The 13,963-nt window shown below is 35.1% G+C and overlaps 1 protein-coding gene across 3 annotated transcripts in view; it reads right to left on the reverse strand.

The window, feature by feature from the left end:
- The window catches only part of VAD1 (GRAM domain family protein), a 53,285-nt gene that overhangs the window by 17,386 nt on the left and 21,936 nt on the right, over positions 1-13,963 (reverse strand). For all 3 annotated transcript variants that reach the window (XM_088962460.1, XM_088962461.1, XM_088962459.1), the window contains exons 5-13: positions 5,413-5,508; positions 5,095-5,196; positions 4,373-4,473; positions 4,089-4,279; positions 3,428-3,468; positions 3,166-3,253; positions 2,899-2,985; positions 1,334-1,388; positions 96-162 (exon numbers count right to left, since the gene is read on the reverse strand). In XM_088962460.1, the coding sequence (XP_088818586.1) occupies positions 96-162; positions 1,334-1,388; positions 2,899-2,985; positions 3,166-3,253; positions 3,428-3,468; positions 4,089-4,279; positions 4,373-4,473; positions 5,095-5,196; positions 5,413-5,508 (828 nt within the window). The remainder of the gene's footprint in view (positions 1-95; positions 163-1,333; positions 1,389-2,898; positions 2,986-3,165; positions 3,254-3,427; positions 3,469-4,088; positions 4,280-4,372; positions 4,474-5,094; positions 5,197-5,412; positions 5,509-13,963) is intronic.

Raw genomic sequence — 13,963 nt, forward strand, 5'->3', positions numbered from 1 at the left:
ATATTTTACATTTAAGATGACAGAAGAGATAAATGCTAAGGGCATCTGAAAATTTTGACATGGTATTTATTGCATCAATTGGTATTGTCCGATACCTGAACACGGAAATAATCCCCATAAGGTACATCATTGATTTCTTGTGATGTCTCAACAACCAAATGTCTGGCAGAAATAAAGGTTAATGTATCAACAAAGTAACCATTGTAGATGCAGCAATCTCATAGGAAATTTTGAAGTTCTATGTAAAAATCAGCCAACCAAATGATGGTGCAATACTTTGATATATTAAAGTTCTACATAATTAAGAGATATTGAAGGATGACAAAAACAAGGGAAAAGAAGCTCCTAGCTGATCCAATAGAAAAATTTTGATCAAGCCGGTCATCAAATCCAAGCTTAATGCTAAGACCAGACAGCATTAATTCATATACCATTCACACACAACTTATAGTTCTTTTGTTGCTAATGTTTCTGTTGATGGATATTAATAATGGAATGAATCTAAAACATTAAATACATCTTTCTTGTATTATTGAAAATTAAATATTTTTTCTTGAAAGGTGAAATTAGATTTTACACTATGAAGCAACAATTTACAAAACCATCATTCCCAATCACCCAACCCCAATCATTATCGGAGCCCCACTAGTAATTTTTTGCGTGCTTCCAATTAATCTTTTTTTCTGCTTAGATTCTCCTTTGAATATCCTGCTATTTTTTTCTTGCCAAATCCCCTAGTATATGAAAGGAACCAACATCCATTGGATTCCAAATTGTCCCACAAAATGCACCCAGATGCTATAAGATATTTTGCAACAAATTAACAGATCCACACCCGACACCCACACCAGCAGGTCCATGTCATTTGAGTTATAAATTAGCTCAAGTTTATAGCTTGTATTTTCTGATTACTAGATTCATGTCTTGTTGGTTGGATTTTATAAAATTGGGTAGCTTACCTTCAGTTTTAGTCATAGCACTTTTTTTTTCCTGATAAGTTTAGTGGTAGGGCTTATAAATGTGTAAAACAGAAAGTCTAAAGGAACAAGTTGACTTATTTAGTTGATGAAATTTTTAGTTTAATAACTTTTATCCACAACGGAAAATCATCAAAGTGAAAAAAAAAGAGAAAGAAATCAAAAGCAATTGACTGTAAGGCATGATTAAGTATAAGATGTATAAGATGATCTCTTTATATAACATGAATAAATATGAAAAAGGAAGAAAAAAAATTCGATAACAAAAATAAAGGAAAAAATAATAAAAAGGAGAAGGTGTTCCACAAAATGTAATATCAAAGTCCTAAAATAAGGCATGGAGACAGATTACAAACCTGTCTTTATAAACTCGAAATTTTTGGTTCTCCTGGCAGTGACCATATTGTGCACCTTGAATCCAACTCAGAGAAATTAACAGTATCAGTGAAACTTAAAATAGGGTAATGTCTATAGCATAGTTATCAAAACGTTGCCTAGGTCAGATGAGGTGTTCTAGTGGGATTTCCAAGTATAAGAGCATAGACATGTGAACTGGCACAGATCCAGTTTAATCCGTATTGAGTTGAAACTGAGTCAGCCCAGTCCAATGACCAACCCAGGTTATCAAGAAGTAATTCAGAACAAATTATAGGAGTACTGTAAGAATGAACTAATGGCTGACATACTGGCCACCTTAGTTGACATGGCATAAAAGATTCCAGAAACTTTTCCACTTAAGAAAAGAGGAAAATATAAATAACAGTAATTCTCGAATGTAAGGGTGGGATCCAAGATCTCTCTCCCACATTTGGACACAAGCCCTCATTCTCTCGCTTTCCTCTCAGATCACTGATCCTTCACTGGGGAAACTATGATGGCCTAATCCCTCTCCAGAGGGTACATGGCGTAGCCCCTCTGAGGGTCCAGCCACTTCTTTTCCTTCCCAACCAAATTTGGTCATTTTGCCTTCAGACTGACCTTCAGAGAACATCGACTGTCACCACTCCATGTTGAAACACCAAGTGTGGCAAACTGGGTTGACAAGACACTATAATTACTGTAGATGAAGTGTTCATAAAAAATGGTACATATGGATTGACCAGACCCATAAAAGTCATATGGGTTAAGAAAATAGATCAAGCAGATTGCCTTACAACCACTGATGAAGTGTACATAACCAGAGATTCACAACTTCATTGATTGATCTAGCCACTTCTCATTCTTCTCCTTCCACTTCTCAAAACCTTCTATGAGAAAAAGCAGACCTTAGATATTTTTATTTTTTATTTTTTTGAGAAAGTACTGTATTGTATTAAAGAAACAAAAAACAAGGGCTCTTGCTGCTTGGTTTTTGCATTATTCCTCTCATAAATATGTATATGTGTTGTGCACACATGCACATGTATTTTTATTCCATAATTTTTTTGCCCTCTCCTAAACAGGGGTTCCACCTGCCCTATTGTTTTCCATCGTTCCCTCCCTCTAATTATGTGCATTTCACATTTTTAGTTTTAGATATTTTATTTGCTTAAAGATAATTTATAATTGTTCGCCCACCCGAAATTTAATGTTTAATTGTTCGAAATAATGAGTTGTTGCCCTGTATTATGCTTATACTTTTAATTTCTGTTTATTTTTCCAGTTACTTAACATGTTTATTATATACTTTTTTAAATTATATTTCTAATATCTGATAAAGTTATGTTCTTTGTGACCTTTTCCATTACTTTAGATGGAAGACATGTACATATTTAATTGGACCTGGTTTGTCATAAGTTAATGTCTAAACACCTAGGCAACAAGGAATTTGGCAACTGCCTAGCCTCACCATGCTGCCTTGACACTGATGGTCTAGAAAAAAAAAAAAAGAAAATCCAGTCGTGAAACTGCACATCGTGGAAAATAAGAAAGGCTGCCATACCAAAATACAGTTTGATTGGATGCTGAAATGACACATCACGGGAACATCCAAATTGTTCATGTTCATACCACGAAGTACGCTGAAAATCTGAAAGATGTAATAATTATACATGTAGGTAAACAAATGTACAGTGTTCTAGGAAAATAAAAAGAAAATATACAATTGTTTAGTCGTCATGGAAACAGTTTGTAACAAGAACCCACTAATTAAACAAAATGGACAATCAATATAAAGTATGAAAAGTTTATGGAGTTAGAAATGTTATACCTTTGTCTCCACATCTTGTATGAAATGACTCAATAAAATTAACAGCATCATCTGAGAAAAAGAGATTGAAAAACTCCTCCACCTGAATCTGTGGCCCATGCATTCAAATTTTCAATAAGAAAATAACTCAGTAAACAAAAGATAATAAATAGCTTTTTTCAGTATGACAATGTTAAGTAGAGGATATATCAACAATTCACTTGAACCTTGTAGGACTTTTCAATGAAAACTACATCCAGATTAATAAAGAAGATTACATTACCGGAAATTTTGACTCTGCAACCAATGTATAACACTCAGGTACTGCAGAAGAATAATGGACATTTTAGAAAATGACATGAAAAAGTCATATGGTGCTAAAAAATTGAATACATTAAAAACAAAATTTTCATTTCAGAAAGATCCCTCAAGGTTTCTGTCATTATAAAAACTCCCATGAGAAAGGTGTTTTTTATGACAATATTTGTGTCTGCATGTTAATATGCATATTGCACTCAAGTCCAAATATAGATTAAAGGTTAGAAAAAAGGGCACATACGTAGTCCAGATTTTGTTGCACCTCTGAACACTAAATAGAATATCTTACCATAGACACGGAGTATTGTTTCAGTGCACCTTAAGCAAACACTTTTATGCACACAAGTATCAATGCACCTTAAATAAACACTTTATGGACAGGTTAAAATATGTGCAATCATCAGGGGTGTGTGGCATGTGCCCTCTTAATAAAAAACGGGATGTTTCAAAACCACACACGTTACTTCATACAAATGCTACATTGTTGGTCAACCCAGGTCAACCTTCCAACTGAATTGATCTGATCCTACTCCTTGCTGGTCCAACCCCCAGTCTGTCTTTCTGAATACTAGTTCACTCTTGATAAAACATATAGCGCTGGTTCTAGAAGAAGTAGGTCAACTAACTCTTAGGGGCATTAACATCCTCAAGCTTCCAAGTCAAAGACTTTCTAGAGGAGAAACTGTCAGCATTTGTAACTGGTTTGACATCTACTTCCCCATTCTCCTGTGCCTCTGAATGTCTTGTTGATGTACTTGGATCATCTTCACCACTAGACAGATGGTTACATTCTTCTGGAACCTGAAAATCTTCGTTCCTGACTCAAATACATGCAACCAAGACCACAGTGAATTCCAACTTAATAAAATAACATACAACTTGAGCTTGTGTAAGGTACTCGAGAATATACCTGTCCATAGGATTTAGGCCATTAGTTGGTTGTTCAAAGCTCTTGAAGTTTTCAAATATAACAAGAGCATTGTCTTGGTTTCTAGATTCAGATTTCGACTCCTGATGTAAAAATGACTCATTAGAAATGACAATGAGACAAGTAATGCATCTTATTTCAACTACCATTTTCTTTCTACATAAGAATATATTTCCTTGGCCTCTAAAGTCAAATTGAAAGTTTGGAATTCCACAAATAAGAAAAACCTATTGAAACTATAGTGATAGTTAAACAAGGAGCACAACTCATTCCAACTGATGAGTAACACTACGACAACTTAGTTATTCAGTTACACATCTATTGGTGATACTCCTACTTGAGATGTAGTAGTAGTAATAGTAATAGTAATAAGGTGATACTCCTACTTGAGATGTAGTAGTAGTAATAGTAATAGTAATAGTAATAGTAATAAGGTGATACTCCTACTTGAGATGTAGTAGTAGTAATAGTAATAGTAATAAGGTGATACTCCTACTTGAGATGTAGTAGTAGTAATAGTAATAGTAATAAGGTGATACTCCTACTTGAGATGTAGTAGTAGTAATAGTAATAGTAATAAGGTGATACTCCTACTTGAGATGTAGTAGTAGTAATAGTAATAGTAATAAGGTGATACTCCTACTTGAGATGTAGTAGTAGTAATAGTAATAGTAATAGTAATAGTAATAATGATGATGATATACCTGACAATCTATTTGGGCTTTAAAACGATCATTGTATTGAGCCCACCCATCAACAATGAGACAGTAAGCTTCATCACGTGACAGAAAAGATGCAAAGAAGTGCTGTGAAATTAATAAGTAAAAATATGAGATTGCAGCCAGTGCCAATAGATTGAAAGCAGAACAGAAGATAACAAATTCACTAAATAAATATGAAACCATGTAGGTGAAGGAAAAAGATTGTAATTGGTAGGCCAAATTCACCCAGAAGCTTTCCTAGAAAACTATTAAAAGAAATTATGTACATGAACAAAAGAAGATATCCTCATACCAGCTTACCTTTTTCCCCCCAGCTAGAATTTCTATGGCATTAGGGAAAATTGCTGCTGTCTTTGCTTTTCTTACACACGTGACCTCATGGAAAGGGATTATTTTCTGCAGATCACATCACATTACAATGTTTCCATTTGAATAATCCATGTCCATCTTTATATTACTTTTTTATTTGTTCAAGAAACACAATAAATAACAGAAAATAATCAATATTTTTTATGCAATAACCACCACCAAGGTTAAAAGAATAGCTATACTAAAATAAGTAAAGTTAACAGAGACCAAAAAGGTATGTGGACCTATCAAGGATATATATGAGGGGGCAATAACCAATGTTAGAACATCTGTGGTAGAGACATCAGATTTTACAATTACAATGGGTCTTCACCAAGGCTTAGTGCTTAGTCCTTGTTTATTTGCACTAATAATAGATGAATTGACTAAACATATTCAGGAGGAAATTTATGTGCTTGTTGTATGATGATGACATTGTATTAATTGATGAAACTAATGAAAACTTAAATGCAAAATTAAGTTTATGGACAAGTACCCTTGAATCAAGAAGTTTTCAAATAAATAGAACCTAAACAGAATATGTTCCATCGTCCATGTAAATTTAATAACAATAATAATAGCAACAGAAACAACAAAAACAATAATAATAGGAGTGTAAATCAAGGTACAGTTGGGATTCAAGACCAAGAGATAACAGATTCGAGACTAAGAGCACTGTTAAGGATGTCAATTCTTACCTTCTGAATAATGGTATTCTACATCAAGGTTCATGCCCTAAAACACCACAACAAAATGGTGTTTCTGAGAGAAAAAACACATCTGTTGGAAGTGGCTCATGGTTTACTTCTCTAAATGAGTGTTTCAAAGCGCTTTTGAGCTGATGCTAGTCTATTGCTGCATACTTGATCAATCGCATCCCATCATGTCTGTTACAGTCTCGGGACCCATGTCAGTTGCTTTTCCCTTCAGCCCCATTGTTTTCCATTCCTCTTCGGGTGTTCAGCTGCCAATGCTTTGTTCAGAATTTGTCTCCTGCATCTAGTAAGTTGGACCCCCCATGCCATTCCTTGCATCTTTCTTGGTTACCCTACTACTCACAAGGGGTATAAGTGTTTCAACCCTATGCCTCATAAAGTCTTTATCTCTATGGATGTAACATTCTTTGAGTCCTGTCCTTTTTTCCCTGTCTCACCTCAGGGGAAGAGTAGTGGTGAGGTGAGGCATATCCTTTCCTTCTCCACAACTCCAACCATCTCAGCAACAGTCTTTGTTGCCTTTGTCGCTTCTGCCACCTTATCATACTTTTTCTTGTTATATCTAGCAGTGTTACAAGGGTCCATTAGATCAGCCACTAAATATATGTGTGGAACCAGCTGTTGTGCAGCCATTGCTGTCAAACTCTCATGAGGAAAATCCTAACATCAATTCATCCTTCAGGTACCCTTGAACCTACTTCTTGTGATATTGATCTTCCTATTGCTCTTCGTAAGGATGTGAGTACTTACACCAAGCACCCTATTGTCCGCTTTACTTCCAGTACTTCTTTGTCTCCTAGTTATAGTGATTTTATCTCTGCTATTTGTAGTGTTTCTATTCCAAAATGTGTTGCAGAGCAAAGATTAAAGTATCGGTATCAGGTATCATATCGGACAACTTGGATACGAATACGGATACACTTGAGAAATGCATGGATACAAACAAAAAAACATGGAAATGCTTGGATACGCTAAGAAAATGCACACAAATTCCATAAATATATTAATAGCATTAAGTTTAATGTCAAAACAACTATAAATAATATATAAATACATAGGAATTGTATAATTAAATGATATATATAATATGAAAAAATATTATAATTAATATAACAGGACATGTAGATATTATACAATTTTATTAATAGTGCATCAATCAAGAGTCCAATGCAAATATTATATAGATTTTTACAAATTAATACATGCAAAAATCTAATATTATTTTATTATCTATTAAAGTGTAAGGCATAAAGCATATGCAACTATTATATTTGAATTATTATATCAGTTTTTCTATTTTACTATTTTTATTTTTAACATTAGCAAAAAAATCAACTAAAAAATTAATTCTTAAATGTTTGATAAATAATATTTATATTTTTGTAAACAATAAAAATATATAATTTTAACTTAAAATATACCAAATCTATTGAAATTTTGAAAATGCATATCATATGAAAATTCATAAATTTGAATTACTAAAATAATTATTCCATTATTAATATTTTATTTTTATAAAATTTTGAAGTTAAAAATTATTTTTATATAAAATGTAGATTAATGGATTTGATAGATTCATTTTAAATACTTTGTAAACAATACTTTTGCTTTTGTAAATAATAAATACATTGTTATTTAATGAAAATTAAAATATTAATTAATAATTTATAAAAATTTAAAATATATACCATATGCAAATTTATAAAATTTAAGTATAAAAAAATTATTTATTCCATTGATTTTCGAAATTTTATTTGTATAAATAAAATAATTATTCTATTATGAATATTTTATTTGTATAAATTTTTGAAATTAAAATTCAATTTTGATATATATATATATATGTGGATTTTATAAATTATTTATTCCAGTAATTTATAAAATATTAATTTTGAATATTGTTCTTTTTAATTTATAGTTGAAGTTTTTGAAAATAAATGTATGTTGTTTTTTATTTGCATGTAAACATTAAGTTTAATAAAATTTATTTTATTGCACACATTAACATGAAATAACAAATGGCTTTGTGGTTAATTTACATGCGCGCCTGGGCAATGGGCATTCACCAACTTGGGTTCGAGTCACGCCCATTTTTTTTATTGTGAGACATCAGTCAATACGCTTCTGTATCGGCGCGTATCGGCTGATACTATGCGATATGCACCAATATACACAACTGGTAGGATACACCTGTAGTCGTAGTGTATCCCGTATCGATATTTTAATCCTTGTTTCAGAGGCATTGGATCTATTTCAATGGAAAAGGGCTATGTGAAGAAATTAATGCCCTTCATAAAAATCGGACATGGGACCTTGTTGATCTTCCAAAAGAAAAGAAAGCAATGGATTGTAAGTGGATATTTATAGTAAAGCATCAAGCTGATGGTTCTATTGAAAGGTATACGGCAAGACTGGTGGTAAAGGGGTTTTCTCAAACACATTGTGTGGATTATAATGAGACTTTTGCTCCTATTGTGAAGATTAATTCTATTTGTGTCTTGTTATCTCTGACAATCAACTTCTCATGGCCTCTTCATCAGCTAGATGTGAAGAATGCCTTTCTGAATGGTGACCTCGATGAAGAAGTGTATATGTCTCAGCTATATGGTTTGAAGCAATCTCCGAGGGCATGGTTTGAGAGGTTCAGTAGTGTTATTCAACAAGTTGGTTTTGTGTAGTGTAAGGTTGATTACACTTTGTTTATAAAGAAAAAAGGTGAGTTGGTTTCCATTTTGATTGTGTATTTGAATGATATTGTGATAATAGGAAGTTGGAAGGAAGAAATGTTATGGGTGAAGCAGAAATGAAATAAAGGATCTTGGTTCATCACACTCTCGCCCAAATGTTATGGGTGAAGCAGAAATGAAGTAACAGATGTTCACATGATCTACTCTGTTACAAAGCACACACTCTGGTGTGTCAATCACCATTCCCCTCCTAATCAGGTTGTCTTTTGTGAGGATCCTGTTCAGGTAGGCTGACCAGACAAAAAAAAAGGCTACTTTTGAGGGGATAAGTGCACCAGATTATGTTCAAGGGAAAATCCTATTCTTCCTTTCAAATCAGCTTATTGTAAAATGATTTAATCATAAACTGACCCTTACTATCCTCTGGCCACACCCTCCCATCTTCTGAATTCCAGTCAATTTGCATGCTATACAGCTTCTGAAGTAGTCTTCCGAATGGTTCAATCTCCTAATCATTCAGATCTCTTCTGAACTGAAGGTTCCAAATGTGTTCCCTATTTTAGAACTGCACATAGTCAGCCACTTTCACCTCCTTATCAACTGCAACAGAAAAGAGTTCCAGGGATTCATTCTTTAAAGAATTCATTCCACCCAGCAATCCTTCCAAAATCTGACCTTAGTACCCCCTCCCCACTTCAAACTTAACTTCTTTGCTGAAATGACTGGAGCTCTCTTATTTATTTATTTATTGATAAGTATGACTGGAGCTCTTTTAAATTCAGGTTTTTTATATTTTTATGTACTAGTTTTTATTTATTTTTTGAATTTTTTAAATTCCATGCCTTGCTTCATCTAGGAGCATGCTCACCTTGAGCCTTGGGATCTAGAAGACCTTTGTGCTTTTCTTGTGCCTCTCATTTTCAGAACACAGGCATAATCCTTTTGCATATGCATGCCCCAGATGTGTCCAATCCAACCAAAAATTACATGTTCCATATTCATCTTCAGTTACCTTCTCCCAGGTGGCACTTTCTTCATTATCAAACCACTACAATCATTTCCTTAGAAGTGCTTTACAGGTCTCATGTTTATGAAACTAATGCAACAAAAGATCCTCTGAACAGCCACTTTAATTCTTCTTTTCAGTTTCTTTCCTTGCTTCCATGTTTGCATCAGAATCCCAACCTAATCACCTTAGGATTATATTCATTTTCATTTAGTAGAAATCACTGATTGTAGATTTAGTTGAATTTCTTGTGAAAGGAAAAGGGGAGAAAGATAAAGATTTCAGTAGTAGAGAAGAAAAGAAGAGAGAAAAGAGTAGGAAGTCAACCAGGATTCTTGAATTAACCCTAGCCGCCAACCCCTCATTATATTTATACTTAACTTAAAGGATGAGATATTACAAGGATGCCCTTAGTAGGGCGGCTACAAATGTAGCTGAACAGTCACAACTTAAAAACATAAACTAATGGGCCTAAAGCCCAACAACTTCCTAACTAAATAGCTTAAAATAAGAATAAAAAACAACTAGGCCCAACTCAACACAGTTAACAATCTGAAACTCCAATATCCATCCTTTGTTTCCAAAGGAAACTCCTATGGATTTTCTCTACCTTATCCACTATTTACATCAAAAGGAAAACACTATGATCAATCAATATAAAGGGATTGACACTACGATCAATAAAGTTATTTTAATCATTCCTACTTTCCAATTTAATGAAATAAAATAAATCTACTTTTTCTGATAAAAAAAAGCTGATATATAATATATGTCATTTTCTATTCATTGTTTCCGTTTGGAAAGATATTTTATTCATCAAGGTTTTCTTATCCTCTGACTAAAAAATATCCACTTTCATATGTTAACGAAATCCTTCTATCATTGATGGCAAAAATCTAACAGCCATCTAATATCCTCTTGCCTTTAGATTATTAACTATAAGAACAATCCAAGAGCCACCTCTTCCATAGGAAGAACCAGGTTCCACCGAAATTCTCCAATCAATGAGGATCCAAGAGCCACCTCTGGTCTTTTAGGTCTTTAACCAGACATTCAATGAACAAATTGCTATCCTAATTGTAGAGGAGATGGGCCGAATGGCCCATAGACTGTCACTTCATGTTTGTTATGTTTCTCTCTGTTATGGGCCTTATTCTGGGCCCATACTCTGTAGTGTTCTGTTTTTTGTATTTTTCTGCCCACTCAAGGGCTTCTCTGTAATTTATCAAAGATTAACTTGAATAAAAGGTATTGGAGTGTTAGAGGGAGAATTAGGTTCAAACTCCTCATACTCTAACCCTTCTTGCCGCAGTTCTCTCTCTCTCTCTTCTTCTCTAATCTTCTCTAATCTTCTTTTGTTAGTTTTTTCTGGTTTTCTAGCACAGTCCCTACTTCTAGGACTGTTTTTCAACTTGGTATCAGAGCGGGTCGTTACTTGGCGTGTCCCTCATGTGGTTCTAATTCAGCCAACTGCATGAGGAGGTTCTAGGGCTGAATGTTTACAATCATTCGCCGGGTTCTTGGAGGTCATTGGAGGGTGCCCAAGTTTTCTATACACTTGGATAAGGGTTCGGTGACCAGGAGGAATCAGAGATCAAGTTTTTCAGCCTGATTTGAAATCAGAGAAAAGGGTTTTCGAAGCTAGCTCAAAGAGCAAAGAGTTCGGCCTGGTTTGAAGTTCAAACCAGAGATACTGTAAGTTGTTTTCTCAAGATCTTTGCTGAGTTATTTTTGGTATTTGGGAGGACTGTTAAAGCATTCGAAGCACACCTCCATTCGGCCCACTGTTGCTGGACTGATTTCTGGGTTATTCTAGAAGTGTTGTTCGACTGTTTTTTGGGCTTCCAAACTGCTGAAAACTGATTTAAATTAAGTAGTACAAGCCTCTACTTTAGTTCAGCTGTTTCTTGGACCTAGACAAAGTGTTCTTGAAGTGATTTCTGCTTGTTAACAGTGAAGTGTTGACTATTGCATGCATAGTGTTTGTAAAAGGTTATCTTAGGTACTGTGGACTGTTTTCTTTGTTCTCCTTGGGAAATTATTGTTGGGAACCAAGAATACATATTGTTTGGAGGCCTACTGATTGTTCCTTGAAGGCTGAATCAGGGTTTCTTCTCTTTGAAAGTGCTGCCACCGAACTTGGTTCTCACGGCTGTCAGTTCTGAACTGAATTTGTGGGTTGCTGTGTTTGCTATTATTTCAACACAATCTGAGTTCCTTGAAGTCAGATCACTTTTAAAGGCTTGCCGAAACCCTAATTGAAACTGTTACATAATGGACTACTCAGAAATTAAGAACAAGAGCACTACTGAATATGGACATAATTCTGGAACTACAATTGATTCCTTGTTGGCTGTAACTACAATTAAATTGGATGGAACCAATTATTTGGCCTGGTCACAATCTGTGAAAATTCATATTTGCAGTAGAGGAAAGTGGGGGTTTATCTCTGGGAGCAAGAAAGCTCCCCCAGAGGAGGATCCCTCCTATGAGAAATGGGTGCAGGAGAATTATACAGTGATTGGGTGGCTTGTGAACTCAATGCAGCCACAGATTAGCCAACATTACCTGTGGACGAACTCGGCTAAAGTAATCTGGGATAGTGTTGCAGAAACTTACTCCCAGAAGTTGAATGTTGTCAGAGCCTACAAATTGAGAAGTGATGTAAAGAATCTAAGGCAGGGGGAGAAGTCACTTGCAACATACTTCTCAACCCTGAAATCTCTATGGCAAGAGATTGATTTGATAGAGGTTGTGACATGGGATACCCCCAAGGATGCTGAAACCTACAGAAAATTGGTTGAAAGGAATAGGGTCTTTGAATTCTTGACAGGGCTGAACTCTGAATACGACATTACAAAGCAAAACATCTTGTCCAAGGAAGATGTTTCCTTATCACAAGCATATACTTTGGTCAGCAGTGAAGAAAGTAGGAGGCAAGTGCAGGTTCAAGGAGTCGGTTTTAATGATCATTTTGCAAATATGGGAATTAAACCCAAAGGGGTTACAGAAGCTCACAGTGGCACAGAAAGGAAGGAGGTGGTGTGTGAATATTGTAAGCAGCCGAAACACACAAAGGACAAGTGTTGGAAATTGCATCCCAATCTTGTACCTATCAGATTCCAGAAGAAGAATGATAGTAGAAAGACAAGAAGTGCATATGCAGCCACAAGCACAGATACAGAGGTTGAGTCTACCAGTGCACAGTTGGCAGCCATGAAAGCTGAATATGAGAAGTTTGGAAAGATGATCAGTCAGCTTGAAGGTGTATCTTCATCATCCATCCCTTCTAGAAGTCCAGCTACCATTGCATTTGCTCACTCAGGTATAAGGGCTTCCGCTAACCATGCATCCACCTCAGGTAATCACAAAACCCCTTGGATCATAGACTCAGGTGCTTCTGATCACATGACCAACCTTTCCACTTTGTTTGTTTCATATGATTTACTTCCTGGCCGTGACAAAATCACCTTAGCTGATGGTTCTCTTGCCCCTATTTCTGGCAAGGGAACTGTCAAGGCTACAGACTCCTTACTCTTATCTTCCACTCTTCATGTGCCTAAATTAAATACCAACTTATTATCTATAAGTAGCCTGACCAAGTCTTTGAATTTTTGTGTAACCTTTTTCCCTTCTCACTGTGTGTTTCAGGACCTGAAGTCTCAGAAGGTGATTGGGAGTGGCCATGAAGCGAATGGAATATACTTGCTCGACACCCCTGGCCAATGCTTTGATCATCCCAAGAATGTTGCTTTTGGTTCTACTTTTTCAGAGTCTGTTAGTCAAATTATGTTGAGTCATTGTCGGTTGGGTCATTTACCTTTTTCTGCTTTAAGCCATTTGTTTCCAAAACTGTTCAAGGGAGTCAGTGTGTCCAGTCTCAATTATGAGTCCTGTCAGTTGTCAAAGCATTGTAGAAAAAATTATCCAGTGAGCAATAAAATATCCTCTTTTCCTTTTCATATTATGCACTCTGATGTGTGGGGGCCTTACCACTTATCCTCTATGAGGGGTTACAGATATTTCATCTTGTTTATTGACGACTTCTCTAGATTCACTTGGATATACTTAATGAAATCCCGGGATGAAGTCCC

The sequence above is a fragment of the Nelumbo lutea genome, chromosome 1 (genome assembly GCF_056320005.1).
Source record: "Nelumbo lutea isolate HS-2025 chromosome 1, American lotus-T2T, whole genome shotgun sequence".
NCBI classification, from domain to species: domain Eukaryota; kingdom Viridiplantae; phylum Streptophyta; class Magnoliopsida; order Proteales; family Nelumbonaceae; genus Nelumbo; species Nelumbo lutea.